Below are 19541 nucleotides of genomic sequence, written 5' to 3' on the forward strand. Positions count from 1 at the left end.
TAGAATAATAATGATTGCACTAGTTCATAAATTCACTTTCTTTTTTCCCTGTGGGAACACATGTATCTCTTTGAAGCTGACACCATCATGTATGTCATGTATGTGTGTGTGTGTGCACGTGCACACGCGCACACGCACCAGTTTGTCAACTGAGTGTGTTATCATTTCATGTATTATCCACATATTCCTTGTGGCAAGGGCTTTTATCTCCACCTAATGGACCCTTCCTACTGTTAGAATATTACTCAAAGCAGAATCACTGTTCCATGATTATTGTTGGCTGTAAAAAAAATATATATGGTATGCATTTCTATGCAAAAAAATCAGGAAACTAAGTTTTCAGGCCTTATTTCATGTGAACTTTAATTTGGGTGAATCACAGATTTCATAAATATCCCATGTAAAGTACAGCTGACTGCAGCCTCCTCACCTTCCAGGCTGATGTAAGAGCACAGTGAGATCATAGATGGGAAAGCAGTTTGAAAATAAAAGGTATTTATCACTTGGATTCTGGGCTGATACTTCCCTGAGTCTGTTAGTCTCTTACAGTGGACATTTCTATTTCTGTCTTTACAGTGAGTTTGTCCAATACAGAATCTAAAAGGGTAAAAAGATAGACTGTCTTTCTGTACACTGATTCTGAGGTAGACTGCAGAGTAGCATACCAAGGCATATTAGATAATAACATATCGAAGTGTCCTCCTTCTTCCTTACTGTATATCTTAAATTTATGTACCCTTCAAAAACTTTCCAAGATCACCCTCTTCCATGAAACTTCCTCTTAAAATCAAATCCATGAGGTTATTTGCACAAAGCTGGCCACCTAGTAAATTCAATTGATTGACTGACTGACAACAAGGAATTAAATTAGTTAAGATATAATTCTCAAGAGATTTCTGGAGAAATGTCATTAACTGTCTCTTGTTTGGATTATCATTAATAATTCCATGGTTACGTTAAAGACTGTGAAATATTTTAAGAATATATGAGACTATTTATTTTGAACTTGAAATATGTTCTCATCTTGCCTGCTTAGCCCTGTATTTTGTACCCAAATGCAAAAAGGAAAAAAAAAAAAAGCCCTACTAAAAAGTCATTCATACAACTGTTGCCACCTATAGGTGACAAGTGTAGTATATTAATTTATCGTAATTCTGATGAAGCACAATATGTGAAGGAAAGGGTACTGTTTTATGGAACCTACATAGTCATTGTCTAACACCAATCTTCACTGGGTTTCCCCCTTATTGTTGTTCTGTAATTCTTATTTCTGATACTCTCTTTAGAGATACTGTTGATTAATACTCATTAGGTACTTTTCCAAGATAAAAGTTAAGAGGTTGGGCTCAGCCAGCAGACTGCCTTGGTCCAAATCCAAACTCTGCTAGGTACTGCAACAGAACCTTAAACAAGTTACTTAACTTTCTCAAGCTTTATCATCAAATGAAAATACTAAAGACACCCACCCAGAGAAGTGACGTGAGAATGAAAGCGGATCATCCCTGCAATGTGCTTAGCAAAGTGCCTGCACTCAGATCTGCTCAGTTAAACGGTAACATTACCAGGATTCCTTGACAAAGCACCTTCTCGTGCAGGTGCTACAAACTGAAGTGCACAACTTTGTTACTGTTTGCCAGAGAAATCACTGTTTGAATTCAGCCCCTCCGCTGATTGATTGATTGATTGATTGAATGTATTTTTTGCAGTGCTGGAGATTGAACCCAGGACCTTCTGCACACTAGGCAAATGCTCTACTATTGAGCCACATCCCCAGCCCCCATAATCCCTCTTAATATTTAAATTTAAATATTACGTGACCTCAAACATTTAAAAATACCTGACATCTGACAAGACAATGTTGAGGCTGGTTCAGTTGCTTAGAAAAGGAGGCAGAGAAATAAGAAGCTTTAGTGCTATTCTTCTTGGCTGGCAGCACCAGTGGAGAAACCCAAGTCAGCACTAGAGATTTCTGAGGCTAAAGGAAGTCTCCACTGAGAAATTATTAACAAATTAACACTAGGTGAGCTAGGCCTTTATGAAGACAGTGAAGATGGGGTGGGATATAGGACATCATAAAAAAATCCTCAATTCAGAAACTTAGACAATTTAAGTGTCACAATTTCCCATGCATACTGGGTCTTTTCGGGGCGTGGTGGGTGGGTGAGGAGTACTGGGGATTGAACCCAGAACTTTACCACTGAGCTACATCCCAGCCCTTTTTATTTTTTATTTTGAGATAGGGTCTTACTAATTTGCTTAGGCCTTCACTACTTTGCTGAGGCTCAAACTTGTGATCCTTCTGCCTCAGCCTCCTATGTCACTGGAATTACAGGCCTGAGTCACTGCACCCTACTATATTGAATTTTTTGTTGTTTTGTCTTAATATGAGCTGATAGTTGAAAAGCAGGGAATTTTTGTGTGATGTATATACATAATGAAATTTTATGCAATTATAAATAAGAAATTCTATTTTTGCGGGAAAATGGATGGAATGTAAGAACGTTAAGCAAAATAAGAAACCTAGACTCAGAATCTAGTCAAGGGTTGCATGTTTTTTTCTTGTATGTGGAAGATAGAAAAAAAGGGGGAAAGTGGAGGGATTTCATGAAATTGGTTCTTAATCTTAGTATGCATCAGTATCACTCTGTGAACTTGTTAAAAACAGATTGCAGGGTCTCAGGAATTTCAAGTGCAGTAGGTCTGAGTGGGGACCAAAAATCTGCATTTTCAATAAGTTCCTTGTGATGCTGCTCTGCTGCTAGCCTGTGGACCACACTAAGAACCACTATTTAGAATAAGAACTGCATCTCACATTTATGGAGCAACTTGTTTGTCAGGGCCTTAGGGTGCTCTAAGATGGTCTTTGATGCTGAAATACAGGTATATCTTACCACCACTTACACCTGAAGAAAGAGCATACATGCACTCACACAGGGTGGAAAGACTAAGCTAACACTGGAGCTCAGGCCTGCCTGCCTCCAGGACCTCAATTATTCCCTCTAGGACACAATTGTATTCAGCTGTGTATCCTCAGTACTAAAATCTTCCTTCCATCTGCCTTGTGGTAACTTCTCCAGTGTTTGTTGAATGCATTTGAGTTGCAAATAGACCAAACCAAAAAGAAAAACCTAAGAAAAATGCTATGATTCTTGAATGAGAAAAAGGAATAAGACATCTGGTGAGGAGAAAATTTCATTGAATGCTCTTTATTTACATAAATGGATATGTACATTTATACTTTGGTAAAGGTAGGTAAGCATTTACTTTCTCCAAAGCATTTTCCACTCTCCATGTATTTTTAATATTGTTTTATATAATTCTTTGCAAAAATGCTTAAAAAATAATCACACAGCACCAAAAAGGGGCTCTTGCATGGAGTTATTTCTCATTATGGAATCACTTTTCTGTAATCAGCTAGGAATCCATTGCTCAGCCCTCCTATGGTTTCTAGGTAGCCATTTGAGGTTGAAAATTAGCTCCATGAGTAATACTTCTGCACGATAATAGTATAATGAAAGAAGCAGTAATTCCAGGGTGATTTTCAAATATTTCCAGTAGAATTACACCATTTCCCATAGTAGAGAAGCTCTGCCTGCACCTTGCGACACCAAATCTATCTACTTCTACGCCTCCCCCCACCCCCGCTGGCTTTTTTTTCCTTTTCTGTTAAATATTTAGTTGTGAGAATCCATAGGCTTTGGCTCTATTTGCCTCCATCAAAACTTAATTTCCTTATAAATCCAATATAACCGTAAGTGGCATGGGGTATAATGGGAAGCAGAACTGAGTATGTCAAAGACGGTTCACCGTGTTATTCAAAGATCTGGGTAACAAAAATGAATACTGGGGCTAAACAAGCCCAGTATTTTGTCCTTTTATTTCCACCACATCATAATGCTATGGTGTGGTAGAAATAAAAAAGAGTAGATAAGGCACCCAGACTGAAATTCAAATTCTATCACTTGGTGGGCAACCTTGGGCAAGTAGTTTTTTCACTCTGAGCCTTATTTTCCTCATCTGTAAAATTGCCCCAAGACTTTTAGGTATAGACAAAGGAGAGGGATAGCTGAGTCAAAACCTCAGTGTTTATAGCAGCACAATTCACAATAGCTAATCTGTGGAACAAACCTAGGTGCCCTTCAATAGATGAATGGATAAAAAAATGCTATATAAACAAAATGAAATATTACTTAGCAATAAAAGAAAATAAAATTATGGCATTTGCAGGTAAGTGGATGGAATTAGAGAAAATAATGCTAAGTGAAGTTAGCCAATCCCCAAAAAACCAAATGCTAAAGGTTTTCTCTGATATAAGGAGGCTGATTCATAGTGGAGTAGGGAGTGGGAGCATGGGAGGAATAAACAAACTCTAGATAGGGCAGAGGGGTGGGAGGGGAAGGGAGGGGACATGGGGTTAGCAATGATGGTGGAATGTGATGGACATTATTATACAAAGTACATGTATGAAGACACAAATTAATGTGAATATACTTTGTATACAACCAGAGATATGAAAAACTGTGCTCTATATGTGTAATAAGAATTGTAATGCATTCCCCTATCATATATAAATAAAAAATTAATTAATAAAAAGAAATGAGCAAATAAACTGAAATACCTTCACTCATAAAAAATTAAAAATAAAAATAAATGAAATCGTCCAAGAGGTACAAGGTTACAATTAGAAGGAATAAGTTCTGATATTAAAATGCACAGAAGAGTGAGAATAGTTAACAACATTGTATTTTTCAAATGACTAAAAGAGAGGATTGAATTCTTTGACATCAAAGAAATGATTTGTGTTTGACATGATGAATGTGGTAAATACCCTGATTTCATCTTTACACATCCTACACTCACATAAATACACACAAACACACATACACACACATCTCAATGTACCCTCTATATATTATCATTATTATGTGTCAATTAAAAGTAAAATAAGACTTAAAAATATATACATGGATCAAAAAATTAAGTAAAATGAGATGTTTAACTTTGCAGGTTTGTGAAAAGGCTGTTAGAGAAAACCTCTTGTCTTTTACCTAGTGGATACTTAATAAATGGTAACTATTGTCATCCCTAAGCACCTGTTCCTGCTTTCTCCTTGTGTTTTTCCTGAAAGAGGAAGAGAAGATGAGAAATGTTTTAGAGGTGTTAAAACCTCCATTCGTATTATTTTTTGCACCTATGCCTCAGTTGATTTTAGCAGTCACTTGAGCAACTGAACATACTCATGTTTATAGGGCTTACCTAGATGATTACTGAGTGTGACTGCAGTGTTTTATAAAGTCCTAGAGGGTATTCATAACATCCTGTCGATATTCCAGTATAAACTGGCATTGCTAGAATTTTCTGGAAGGGAGGGTTACTGAACTACAGACCTGTTACCCTGAATTTTACACCTTTGGGCCTTCTGAAATCTATAGCTAAAGACCTGGCGATCACATCTTCATATCTTTAGTCCTATCAAGGGACAAACAGCAAACACAACAGTGCTTCTGACAAGTTTAATGTGTGCTTAACTTTTATGACAATTGAAGGGATTTATGCTTTTTTATTACAAATTAATGTAACTTCTGGCTGAAATGCAATCCTTATCCATATTCAGAAAAAGTACAACTAATATTTAGCAAGAAAATAGAGGAGTTTGAAACTTTGTTTAAGAAAAATAAGGCACTTTATCTGAACAAATTTCAAATGGATCCATTTTAAATGAAATTAAGTGACACTTAACTGGTTTGCAAGTTGGGGCCTATTTATCTCAGTAAAATGATTAAAGTCTTGATTTATCCCTAAAATTAGCTTTATTGTTACACTTAATTATGCTGGGAAATTGTTAAAGACTTGTAGTCTCTCTCTATCCCTTTAAACTACGCTTTATGCAGCTAATAATTGAATATTGGACGGGATAACTTGATTTTCCAAAGAAATATGTTTCTAATATTTTTCTCTTTTTATTGCAGAAATTGAAACAAGTTGAAGAAACAAAAGAAGATTCTGAGAATAGATTATCTAAAATTTCCCTGGAGTCATTCAATAAATTTAACAGCAATACCGTGATTTTATTAGAAAAAGAGAACTCTCTGAACAAGGTTGAAGGACAAAAGGAAGAAAAAGAAAAAAATGAAGAGGCATCTTTAAGTAGCTCAGATAGACCTGGGGTAGATAATTTGGAATCTTTGAGTGATTCTTTATACGATAGCTTCTCTTCTTGTGCAAGTCAAGGTTCAAATGATGTATAAAGGACTTTTCCCCTCTTAGTGACAGCTGGGAATAGTGCACTTAAGGAAATGGGGCAGGGGTGGGAGATATAGAGATAACCATAAACTATTGCAACTCCAGAGTCTACCTTGTCACATTCACAGCAGGCGACCCAGCAGAGCATATGTCTCTGGTAGGGCAATAAAGAACAACTCCATTTATTGTGTTTCAAGAGCATTAAAAAGCAAACACGATACAGACTTCTTAATTTTGCACTTTTTTTGAATACTTGTACAGAAGTTGTAAATGTTTTGGAAGAGAAATTATATTTGTAGGAGGAAAAATGATAGCAATAAATGGAATCAGTGCCATGCTCTTGAATTGATGTACTAAATCTTAGAAGTGGATGATAATATATATATATTTTAAAATTTCGACTAAAGATTTTGTGAAGTTCATTGTTCTAGTCCTCAAATTATTTGTGGGTACACCTAAAACAAGGCCTATGGAAAAAAAACAGAGGGATCATGGTAATCTCTATCTTACAATATCATTTTGATAGAAATTTTAATTCTACCATCATTTCAAAAGTATTGCCAGAGAGATTCAAGTCATAGGGATAAGTGTAATTCTGCCTTTCCTGAAAAATAAAGTGTGAACACAGATTGGAAGTGTGACACTGAATCTAGTAGCAATCTAACCCTAATTCCAATAGCAGGTTTCCCTCCAAACATTTCCTTACATCCTCTTCTACTCAGTGCTTCTCTCTGATTCTGAGTAGTATTTGCTGATCTTATCTTCTTGCTCTTTTTATTAAAATCTGAGTACTCTCAAAATGAAAGCAAATTCCTATTTGCCATGTTCACTTTTTAAAACATAAAATGGTTGGTGCTATAAAAAATTCTTACTTTTAATATTCTTTTTTTCTACAAAGACTGTTTATATGTAAGGATAAATTCTATTTTAAAGGTTATGTGTATTTTTTCTAGATGTGAACTATTTATAATTGCTTTTGTACAGGAGCTTGTAAACTAGGCATAATAGAAATATTTTTAGGATCTATATGGTTACTTTAGCACACATTTGTTTCTTTAAAGGATATTGTATGATCAGTGTTATTTTGTTAATTTGTGCAATTTGTTATATTTGAACTTTGTTACCTTTAATGAAAATTATGTAAAGTGCCCTTGTCTTTCAGACTTTTAAAAATCCCTTTGTTTCATTTCTGAATAAAAGTCCTATCACAATTGCACACACTGAAAGCTGGAAAGAACTTGTTCTAGGACCCTTTGGCCCGCTCAGTTATTTCAATCCTGTCTAACACGCGTTCCAAGGGTGGATTCCCCGAAGGAATAAATAAACTGGCCCTTTTGCTCCCGTGATAGCAATTCAGCCAATTGTAAGATCAGAGTCTGCAGACAGGCGAGTAATGGTCAAAACGTTTCAGTCTCCCAAAGGGGTTAACCAAGTAGAAATGAAAGGAAGGGGGGGGGCAAAGGGAAAGAAGGGCCCTGAGGCAGATACGGAATGATCTCTGCAGAAGAATTACAAGAAAGTCATTTATGCCCATTTCCAGACCCGCTCTGCTGGCAGGATGGGGAAATAAATGATCTGAGTCCTAGCCTGAGCGCTTCCTTCCCCCAAGAGGTAGCAGGAGGAGAAGAGGGGCAAAGCTTCAGAGGGTATCTCCACAGAAAAGGATGCTCCCTAAGGATTGGGGATAAAGGGGTGGGAACCAGCGGGATTCGGGGCGGGGGGTGGGGGTGCACCATGAGCTGAGGGCAGGAATGCGGGGCTCCGGCACCACCTGCTGCAAAGCTCCACAAGGAAGGCGAAAAATAGCACCGTGGCGTCCCGGGAATACACAAGGTGGGTCGCTTGGCATTGACTAAAAGAGAAATGGCTGGGGCTCAGGCGGGGGACTGGAGGTCAAGCCCTGGGTAGAGAGGATGTCTTACCGAATATATACTAATAATTCGTGGCTTTGCGAAGCAGAATGAAGCTGTCTGGCCTTCTGGAGGGAGAGGATGGAAGAGAGAAATCCTCTTCTTCACTCTGATTTGCTTTCTGGTGGTATGGATCTCAATAGTTGTCCCCGAGGCAGCCTTCCCCTGGACTAGGGGACGCGGGCAGTGTCAAGGCACCCTCCGGCTGTGCGTGCAGGTGGGCAGAGAGAGTGCTGCTGGAGGGCAATCGCGCCTGTCACTGCGGGGTCCTCACCACACTCCCACCCACATGGCGGAAGAAGAACGGTAATGAGAATCAAGGAGGGGCTTCTCGGAGGAAAAGGGAGCGATACTAAACGGGACGCCCCAGGGATTCTGTAGATGTGCAACTTTTCGGGGTACAGAATATTCACCTCCCCAGCCGAGGCCAGTCGCCCCGGGCGGCGGTAACACCGGTGCTCGGGCTGAGTGGTCCAGAACCAGTTGCTGGCTTAGTGGTTATTAGCCAGCGGAGCACAGGATGCGGGAGGTCCAGCCCAGGACACTGTCTTCTAACCCTCACCACCTAGGTCCCACAGTCTGCGGTGCGCAGGTCCCCGCGGCACCTGCTGCTCCCTCCCCACGGGTCCCCCTCCTCCGGTCTCCCAGCCTCTGAAAACTAGGGTCCTTCTCAAATCCTAGGCTACCCTTTCCCAGGAACGCGCGGAGGCGGGAGAAAAGGACGGCAGGAAGGAGGTGGGGACACAGACGGTCCCAGCCTTCCCCTCCCGCCACCCCCACCCCAACTCGGCAGCCGTCACGTGGTGCCTGGAGTGGGTGGAGGGGAGAAAAGGCGAGACTTTTTTGGGTGCTCTGGATCGCCAGTAGTTCTTCAGCTTGAGCCGCCAACTCCACAGGCGCCGCTCTGGGCTCGGGAGCGCTAACAAGAGGAGTCCGGGACCCGCAGCTAGGAGCCCCTGCGCGGGCGATGCGGGCGCCGCGGGCGACACCTGCGGCTCCTCTCGGCGGCAGCAGTCGCCAAGGCGGCAGCAGCAAGGGCCCCAGAAGCTTCAACAGCCACAGCCACTGCGGCCCGGGCAGCCTCCGCTGCGGTCGCCGCCTCTGATGTGCGCCTGCCCGCTTCCGGCCCCGCGTCTCCGGGAGGATGTGGGTCCTCGGCATCGCGACAACTTTTTGCGGATTGTTCTTGCTTCCAGGTAAGAGGATGAAGAGGAAAGCAGCCCGGTTAGTCGCGGACACCTCACCGACCCTCTGGTCTCTTCGTCCCCCATGTGCCAGCGTTGCTCTGGGGATGCCCAGCGGGAGTTTAGCGGTGGCGACTGGTGCCTAGAGGCGCTAGACTGGGAAAGTCGCCAAGTCCCGCGCCTGGGGAAGAGAGCCCGGGAGCGGCGGATTTGCGCGAATCCCAGCTGCAGCTGCTCGGGCAGCTCTGCGGGGAGAAGCTGGGCTGGGAAAGACGGAGGGTCAGAACAGTGCTGGGGGCCTACAGGAAGGAGAGGGGACTGCATCCCCCCGAACCCCACCAAGTTGCCTAGCGTTTCTGGCAACCCGTGGGAGTGGCGCCGCCGACAGGTGAGCAGCGTCCGGCAGCAGCCTGCTACGCGGCCTCGCCTGGGCTGGGTTGTTACACTCCGAGCCATATCAATGTGGGGCTAGAAGGCAGCACACAGGGGCAGAGGGAGCGCTGGCAATTAGGTTTAGACAGAAGGTCCCAGAGCCAAAGAGAGCAACCAGCTGAAGCAATGATAGATGCAGATGTCTGGCTTCCTCTTCGCTTACCAGCTCCCGACTGAGCTCTTCAGAGCTGGGACCCCAACTGCAGACCTTAAGCCAATGCTTACCCAGAAAATCCGCGTCCGGAAAGAGCTGCGGGGTCGTGGTCCTGGAAGCGCGCTCAAAAGCACAAGGCAGGTTGCCTTCTACCAGCTGCAGCCGCCTCCGCCGCGGAGAGAACAGTCCCGGAGAAGGGACCCAGGACTTAGGGCGCTGTAACACTTGGCGTCCAGCGACTCCTCCCGGGTTCCGGGGTTGGAGCGCAGGAAGCCTTGAAGCCACAGCACAGGAACGCTGACTTCAAATAAATAAATATAACTGAAAAGGCGTCTGCGAATGCAATCATGAATGGTGCCAAAATAGTAATTAAGTAATTTGTAACCAATTAGCAATTAGGCAAATCCTCTGGCATAGACTGGAGCTGAAGCTCATCTCTAGAACTACCTCCCAGTCTGGTTTGTACCCCACCCTCCTCCTTTCAACTTCTTGGGCAAAGGACCCAAGTAGTGTTGGACGCACTCTTTGTGTCTAGAGCAGGCATCTAAGGGTCGCAGGTAGCGTTACACTTTATCCTGGGAGACCCTGGGTACCCGAGCCGCCCACTGCCGACTTCAGCTACATCTGTGAAGACACCAGATCCGCAAGCATCTTAAAGCCTGGAACTGACAGCTCTGTGGGGCAGGAGGGGGGTCGTGGGGTCTGGGGTGGACCCAGTGTGGGTCTGTTGTGAATCCCTTTGCATCTGTTCTGCAGGCTTTGCGCTACAAATCCAGTGCTACCAGTGCGAAGAATTCCAGCTGAACAACGACTGCTCCTCCCCTGAATTCATCGTGAATTGCACGGTGAATGTTCAAGACATGTGTCAAAAAGAAGTGATGGAGCAAAGTGCTGGTAAGAGCCCGGGTGAGACGCTCCCTCCGCCCTTCAGCCTGTTGTGGGAGGTGGGAGGGGGCATTAAATTACAGGAAAAAAAAAAGGACTGACTTTGATTTAATGCATAAGCACACACACTGGTTATCACAGATTTACTTTTACAATGCTGGGAAAATGAAGAGTTCCAAGTTACTTTAATCTCATTAGAGTTAATTACCAGGGCTTCTCCCCAAGGGACTTGGGAGGAGAAGTGCATTTAAATCAGTGGCTCTCCTCTTTTTATTTACTCCCCTCACCTCCTCATGCTAAAAGCAGATCAGAGGGTGGAAAATACATGAATAACCAGCCTCTGCTTGGGAAACTAGACAGTAGTCTGTGAGCGATGTCAGCCTGAAATATGGAGCTAGTTGAGGTTCCCAGAGGTCAGTGCTTGAAAAATGTGTTTTGTCAGAGAACCACACCATATTTCTTTGAAAAACACTATAGGATCTTTATTTAATTTTAGAAGTAATGCATCAAATTCCAGGCACAAATTGCTAAGATCTTTCAAAGGAATGTTCTCAGCCCCACTGGTGCAACTGCTAGTTGGCTGAGTAAGGGGCCTGGGCATTATGGAAGGGAAGAAGTGGGTAGGATTCTTGAGCATGCCCCCTACTAGTCTTTTCTAAACCCAAGTCCCCCAAAATGTAACTTTTAAGAAAATGAAATTTTAAGAAAATGTTTGGAATTCTTGCTTCACTTCCAAGGTCAAACCCATAAGAGAGACATTGCCAATTAAAAGCTATTGAAAAAAATGGGAAATACCATCATGTGATTAATGATATAGAATAAAAAGGAGCTCTGCCCCTGTTTTGTTCAGCAAACTGCCCACAGAGCCCCCACAAAGTGATTCCCTTAACCCACTGGTAAATCATTACAAGAATGGTAGTTTTAAAACCAGCACTTTGGAAAAGTTTCCTCTCTATAAGGGCCTGAAAATGTCTTGTTGCCATTTTTATTTGGGTAGTACGCCTGCTAGCTCCCCACAGCTCAGCTCATCACTGTTCTGTGACATGGTGTGTGTGTGTGTGTGTGTGTGTGTGTGTGTGTGTGTGTGTGTGTGTGTGTGGTATCACATGCTGTTCCTCTTAGGTCTTTACTGGACAGGGTATGGATTCTTTCTACCAAATTCACTTTTCTGGGAAGGCTGAGACTTAACTGCTCTCAACTTGTCCCAAGAAAAGCAGCAAGCATTATTTTCACATAGAATTGGGGGGCTATTAAAAAGGCAGAACAAAACAAAACTTAGTGGTGATTCTCTAGCTAAGACTGTGGATAATTTTTACAATTCTTTCGTACTTGTGTTTCATTCCTACATTTTACCTGAGCCCCAAATATCTTGTCCTTCTACCAGAAGAATTGTTGTGGTTTTAATTTAATCACTGAAAACACTTTATCATTACTTCCAAATTATTACTTCTAAGTATTTCCAGCTTTCTACCTTAGAGTAGATAGAGCCAGACAAAATGGGGAGGTACTATGGACACATGAAGAACCTTTCAGCATCCATGAGGCCTCTGTTTACCTAAGCATTGTGTTTTATAACCTGGATATAGTTGAGAAAATGATATGAACTGAATTCAAGGTAACTTCTTTTTTTCCTGAGAAACACTTCTTCCCTCTGTGTTTCTAAGATGAACACCACACATTCCATTTTCAAAGTGCTGGGTTTTTTTGTTTGTTTGTTTGTTTGTTTGTTTCTACCTTGCTTCATTCTCTTCTCCAAACCATACTATGAAAAGGCAGAGTGGGCATTATAAACTCCCATTGTATCCAAAGAAAACTTCAGCACAGAGTCACCAAGTGCCTGGCCTGAGGTTGCTTGCTTTTAATAACCCAAGATGGGTGTCTTACCTACAAACCAGGTTTCTCTAGCCACAGGTTATGGGCCAATAGAATAAGTCCATCTCAGTTTTGAAGTTTGGAAAACAGGAACAGTTAATGAACACAAAGAAAAAAACCAGCTATGAGGGAAAAGTACTAGGTCCAGGTACGCAGAAGGAATTGTGAGCCTAAATTAGTAAAAGTTAGCCAAATCCACTTGTTTCTGCATCAGAGAGCATTGCCTGGGGGCTCATACTCCCAAGGCACTTTCATGTTTATTGCCATATGATTATTAGAGACCTGTTAAAATTTTTTGTCAAGGAGGATGAAAAACAAACCTAAAACCTCCATTGTTAAATGACAACAATGTAGCATAAGCATCACTGTAACAAGACCTAACTTTTGTTGTACCTTATGTATTTGGCTCTTTCCCTACCACTTTACATATCGTAGTTCATGAAATCTGGTAGTCCTCTTTTGAGAACTGTTTCCCCATATTACAATCAGCCAGCATTTGATTCTATTGTGTGGTCAACTTCTCCACTCAGAGAAAGAAAATAATGCCTATTAAATGATACCATTAGGAATAAAAATCAGAATTAAGGTCCTGAGGTTCTTGCCTTAGAGTTGAAAGGACCCGTTAATTCCTAGTTAAGGGTGCAATATTGACATCTTCCTGGAGTTTTATTCAACTCCACATGGATACCCCCTCCCCTCACAACCTAAAGCTCATTTCATAGTCCATGATATATCTGGCCATTGATCTTTTATAAGCTCCCCAAGTGATCCTGGAGTAGTCTAACTAAGAATTGCTCACATTTTTTGTTGTAGAGGAACAGAGAAAACTCCACAAAAGTTAGATGTCTGATCCAAGCCCACCACTCTTACCTGTTAGTAAAGGTACTTGAAACCTGTTTCTCAAGATAAATCTTTGCTATAATACCTCCTACAAACCTCTTATATAGTAAAACAAACTGTGTGTTTCCCTGAAAAGATAACAGGTCAAGTTCTAAGGACTTAGGCAATTATTATCAAGTTGACCTGACGGGCTGGGTTGACAGGCCACAAAGGGGATGTGGAAAGAACATGAAAACCAACCTGTAGGACTGTTAAAATTTGAGTGCTGTGTGGCCTCACATTTTTCATAGACATAGAAAATCTAAGACTTTAAATGGACCAAGAAATTTTAATGAACTAAACCCATCTGACATTAAGGAGTAATGAAAGGCATGCTCTCTCCAAAAACTACCAACAGTGCAATATGCCCAGGCCTTCAGTTAGTCCTTTCTGGATTAAGTCTGCAAACTCAGCTCTTATGAACTTTAAGTCGGGTACATTTAATTTTCAATTGGGAAATACATTTAAAATTAACCTTTACCTATCCCCCAGAGTGGCATTCCTATTAGGTGCTGAGATTATTTGCCATTGCTCTCTTTCTCCTTGGTCATTTGCAGAATAATAAGGCTTAGGCTATAGGGAAGAGAAGGTTTGCTTCAGCTTCTTTCATTGTTCTTACTAATTGATATTTAAATGTTTGCATAACTAATGACATGCGCTGTCACAAGCTCTGCAGTTAATGGGTTAGTGTCTATATACCAGCACCCTTGATAAGGACACTTCTTTTGCTCTTGTTTATCATTGCATTCCATAAAATATTTCAAATATTGATTTTCATTTCAGAATAGAAGCCTCCCCCACCTTCCAGCATGAATTTTTAAACCAGGGTATAAAGAATGTGAATTTGCATTTGTTTGACAGTGCAATCTTGTAATTAGAGTTTTTCCTCTTGACTAGATACAGTGAAAGGGGCATAATTTAATTTTTATAGACTAGCCAATTTCTGCCCTTAGTAAAATATAGCTCTGTCAGTGAGCAAAATGTTACAGGTTCTCCCAAACCTTATTTAAAAGTTAAATGCAGTATATTGAGAGAAAGTTCATGGTCTGAATCAGTAACCTAATCGATCTCTTCACCCATCCTTTGCAACAAGCATTAATCTATTTGTCTGTTTTGCAATACAAGAGTTACTGATTTACATGCCATGTTGCATCTACATTATAGCTGTATAAGTAAAGGCTATTTTCCTTTGGATTAGTCTGTTGCTCATTAAGTTGGGCAAGGATAGCTCTAGGTTTTGAGTAGTTTAATTTCATGATCTAAAGGGATAGCAAGAGGACTAGATATTCATAGAACAATCAGCACCCACTCTTAGAAGACAAAAATGAAAAAGTAATCACAGCCAATGTTTTGTCAAGTGTAGCTCTACTTAATTTTACCAAGATTTAAACTCATAGGCTCTAGTTTGTCTTTGGCGTTGGCTTGGCAGGAAGGACACCCAGTTCTGCTCATCAATCTCATACCACTGTCCCTTTATCCTGGTTTCTTTTATTTAAGATTGCACATGCATTTGAGTGTGAACGCGCGCGCGCGCGCGCGCGCACACACACACACACACACACACACACACACACACACACACACACCAGACAACAGTACGGGTCTGTATGAGTTTGTTTTTTAATATTTTTGCCTATGTATATATTTGTATATGCCCAAATACACACACACATGTAATCCTTGTAAGAAAAATATGGTCTTTCTTTGTAAATGTTCAGATTACAAATTATTTAACCCATGCTATGTTGTAGGCACAAAAGACATTGTCTAACATTTTTTTTTTCCTGAAGCATTTTTTTTTTTTTTTAGGTATACCAGTGATATCAGCTAATCTGGTATCTTTCACCTGCCCCATATCTTCCTTCCTCCTGCCAGGTCTCTCTGTTATCTCCCTTTTAGATATCCCACCTATAGTCCTTAACTTTTTCACCTTCAAACCCATTTTGAGTTGATCAGATGGATTATGGTATATGTTCTACAAATAAAGTAAAAAACAGAAATGTAAAACTAACCATCATTTAACTTTGGAAAAGGAAATTTAAACAGGTTAGAAAAAAAACTTGAAAATAAAAGGAATTCCAATGTCAAGAAAGATATCCACGTATATTAACAGCATCCTTGCTGTTCAATATCCACTTCAATAAAGTTATGAATTACATAGGAAGAAATTCTGTGCCATGAATGTCGATATCACTCCTCCTTGCCTTTCTAGACACTAAAAGAACACCCTTCTCTTCAGGGCAAGACATTTTGCCAATCAGTTTGCTCACTTAGTTCTCCAGGTGCATCCATCTCTTTAATGTGGCAGGCAGAGCTGGCTTGGGAGGAAGTGTTTGGAGGGGTAATATCACCTGCCTTTAGTCCCTGGACTCACAGTAAGTGAAGCATTTGTTTATGTTAACTTTCCAGCTGAACAAGCAGCCATGCTGACCTCCCATCTCCACAGATGAAACGTTTTAAGATTGATCCGACTCTCCCATAACGCTAATTCCTCCTGCTACGATTTCATGAAAGCTTCCGTCATTGATGGTTTTCCTAATGAGTTTAAACAGAGAGGCTTCAAAGCTGCTTTTTTTTCCCCCAAGTGGAAATGAGACGAAGTATGAAAACAAAACACACCATTTCCTTTGAACTTTGAAAAGGAAATCGGCTTGCTTTATATACTCCCGAAACCAAAAAAGAAAAAAAAATAAATCTACTTGCTCTCTTTCTCTTCCATCCTTCTCCTTCCCTTCCTTCCTCCCTCTCTCTGCCTCTCCTCATCTTTTTTTTTCCCCCCTTCTGGTAGAATGACTGAGTTAGTTCTAATTCCCAAACCAGACAAATGTTTCTTAGCACACTGTGTAGAAGGGCTCAGCACCTCAACTTTTGTTTTTCACCCATCAATTGGAAAGGGCATTTAGCTCCGCAAGAGGAGAAAACAACTATGTTCCATCTTTCCATACTCGGAGAACTTTGAGGTACTTATGTCTAGGAGCTTATCTTCTTCTCCTAGAAAATGTAGAAACAGCCTTCCTATTTTCTTATGAGATACAGCAGGATAATGAAAAATTCAGTCAGTTTAACCAACTTAAATAAATTGGTCCTCCAAATGGAAACATGCCTGGATGTTGAGGGAAATTGCCTCATCCACTCTCCATATCTATCTTGGCTGGATGGTCCAGATATCCCAGCATTAGCTACATTGCATACTGTTTCCTCATTTCTCAGATTGAGGGAGTACTCAAATTTAGCCTTTCATTCCTTACAAGGGCAACCTCATCATTAGTCTGAAAAACTCCCAGTGTGATCATATCTCCACTGGATAGACATACACATGTCCCTCAATTTGCTCAAGATCACACTGCTAATAGGACTGAAATACTAGTGACTTTCTGTCCTCCAAGGTGTCTCCAATCACTGTGATACCATTCTCCAATTTTTTTTCTTTGAGTTTGTAAGAACAATTTTTGTTGAGATATATTTTACCTACTATAAAACTCACCCTTAAAAAGTGTACAGTTCTGTGGGTTTTAGTACATTCAGAATTGCTTAACTGGAGCCACTATCTAATTCCAAGATATTGCTTGACCTAAAAAAAAAAAGAAAAAAGAAAAAAGAAAAAAAAACCTTATAGCCATTACCAATTGCTCCTATTTTCCCCTCCTCCCAGCCCCTGGAAACCATGAATCTAATTTCTCTTGAAATGGATTTCCCTATTCTGGACATTTCATAGAAATGAAGTCATGCTATATGTGGCTTTTGTGACTGGCTTTTTTTGCTTTGGATAATATTTTCATGGCTCATTCATGCCATTTCTGATTATGAAATAATCTCTCCTCCTACCAGTGCAGGTGTCTGAAGAGGTATCTCTAGTCTGGCAGATCTTTAAATGAGCTGGGTGGGATGAGGTGGGATGGGACCTGGTGGCGATCACTAGAACTCCATTAGCTAACTTGCTGCATTGAAATAAAAACCTGTGCCAAGAGCAAGTCATTCCAGTGAGCTGTGGGGGCAAAGGAATTCATGTTCCTCCAACAACTGGTTTGTGCTAAGCATTGGAAGGTCCATTCATTGAATAGTCAATCTATTTTCCCTTTAGGAGATCTTGATTTGGCTTAGATTAACCACAAGAATTATTAGACACATGGATGTGTAGTCCTGATGATGCCTGACGCTCTTGTCAGCAATTCCACCTGCCTGCCGGTCCCCACACCTGGCCCCACCCACAGGTCACAGCCCTGAAGCACCATGCCTGTCAGAACCTAGAAGGACCTTAACCTCTCTTGTCTACCACTTTCATTCCATAAATGACTTCACTATGGTGCAAAAATTTTCTTTCCTGAAGGTGTGATCATCTTGATCCTTTCTAGCCCCAGCCTACCTGCATTTAATTGTCTCTCAGTTAATCCCCACCAGGGGATTAATTCACTAACTGGGTTAAGACTCTCAACCCAGTCATTTCTCCTCTGAACCTTCTTGCATTGTCTTACATGTGAGCTTTTGGGGGACACCTCACATTTAAACCATCACTACTTATTTCCTCTTGAAGACTAAGCTGGTTTCTCCCTTGTTGTTTTCACTGTATAATGGGTGTAGGGGTATAATTGCCAATGGGAGACGATGCATTTTCTCCCTTGGGCACTCTGCAAGAGGCCATATCTGTAACTTAGAAGCTTCTATCAAATCTGGGATGAATGAACCTATGAGTAAAACAAAAATTGTGATCGATGCCATTAATTCTTTCTGGATGAGGTAAACTTTGGACCATGGCTACATTGTGATTCAGAAACTGTTTTCATAGACCAGAGCTGTAGGGCATGTTCTCTTATTAATAAGTTGCTTCCATATTTCTGATGGCCTCCAACACTACAAAGCAAAGCAGGAGATGGACTGAATTAAGTGTTTTAGTTAAGGTGCAACCTTTGAGAGTTTGTAATAAATTGCTTTTTTTTAAAGGATGCATTAAAATAGAATAGAGCAGCGATGGTTCAAGACGTTGATTTCAAGGGTTTTATGACTTTGCAAACCATGAGCAGGACTCACATGCGAAAGTGATAAAGTGTTGTATTATTTTAAGGAAGTTGTGATACTTGGTCCAGCGCATTTCATTTCTCACTGGACATGGACAATAGCTTTTTATGTTTTTCTATTTCTTGGACTTGTTCATAAGCGTGGTGGAATGACTAGAGACAGTGCCAGAGGCGGGTGGTGCCAGGCGTGCGGCTCAGAGCCTGCTGTAGTTGAGTGCGCTGCACACGGGATGAATACGAATGTGCCCAGCAGTTGACAATGCTCTCCACCGAGACTTCTTCAAAGAGCCATCAGTGAAGCAGTTGTATTAAGTGATACCAGGCACTAGGTTTTATGCATGCTTTCACTGCTTATGCAAAAATCTAGCAAACCACTTGGGTCTCTGGTAACTTAAGAAAACCTGTTCCAAATCACAAGAAACTAGGCAGGGTGATGAGTTTTCCACCAGTTAAGACATCTAAACTGAGAGTGTGGAGGGGCTCAGCTACACAAGGAGATTCTGTGGAGAGTTTCAGTGTCTTCGGAGGGAAAGGCGATGGGTGGGAGCTGCACCTGGAGACAGATGAGTTAGCTAACTTCCTCGGAAAGGCTGGACAACTTCCTATTCAGCCTGTCACTGGCTGGTGGAAGGGAAAGAAATACAAAGCAAATCAGAAGCAGCTGTTTGGCATAAGAGTAGGTTAAGATGGGGAGAGCAAACCAACCCCTGTGGAACCTGAGTCCATATGAAAAAAAAAAACAGCTAGGGGCCCTGCTCACCTGCACCCTGTTGGGAAGCATCTCTAACAGTTCCTAGAGTGGTGACAGGGAACCTAATAGAAGGATGTGCCAACAAGTGCACCTTGGCTCAGTGTTCTCCAGCCAGCAATTTGCCTAGTGTCAAATCCTTTTTGCATTTTAGGGTATATTTTTATAACCAAATTGAAGTATGTCTCCATTCACTAGAGCCTGTTGATGGTCTTCATTTCT

The 19541-nt window shown here is 41.3% G+C and overlaps 2 protein-coding genes across 9 annotated transcripts in view; both read left to right on the forward strand.

Annotated features, from left to right (window-relative positions):
- The window catches only part of Nckap5 (NCK associated protein 5), a 910861-nt gene extending 903402 nt beyond the window's left edge, over positions 1 to 7459 (forward strand). For all 8 annotated transcript variants that reach the window (XM_078017217.1, XM_078017216.1, XM_040294086.2 and 5 more), the window contains one exon: positions 5970 to 7459. In XM_078017217.1, coding sequence (XP_077873343.1) covers positions 5970 to 6248 — 279 coding nt within the window. In that variant the 3' untranslated portion in view covers positions 6249 to 7459. The remainder of the gene's footprint in view (positions 1 to 5969) is intronic.
- A 513-nt stretch (positions 7460 to 7972) lies between these two features.
- Lypd1 (LY6/PLAUR domain containing 1) overlaps positions 7973 to 19541 on the forward strand; it is a 38864-nt gene continuing 27295 nt past the window's right edge. Inside the window, exons 1-4 of the mRNA XM_078017224.1 lie at positions 7973 to 8076; positions 9050 to 9181; positions 9311 to 9349; positions 10680 to 10817. Coding sequence (XP_077873350.1) covers positions 7995 to 8076; positions 9050 to 9181; positions 9311 to 9349; positions 10680 to 10817 — 391 coding nt within the window. The 5' untranslated portion in view covers positions 7973 to 7994. The remainder of the gene's footprint in view (positions 8077 to 9049; positions 9182 to 9310; positions 9350 to 10679; positions 10818 to 19541) is intronic.

Source organism: Ictidomys tridecemlineatus, chromosome 7 (genome assembly GCF_052094955.1).
Source record: "Ictidomys tridecemlineatus isolate mIctTri1 chromosome 7, mIctTri1.hap1, whole genome shotgun sequence".
NCBI classification, from domain to species: Eukaryota; Metazoa; Chordata; class Mammalia; order Rodentia; family Sciuridae; genus Ictidomys; species Ictidomys tridecemlineatus.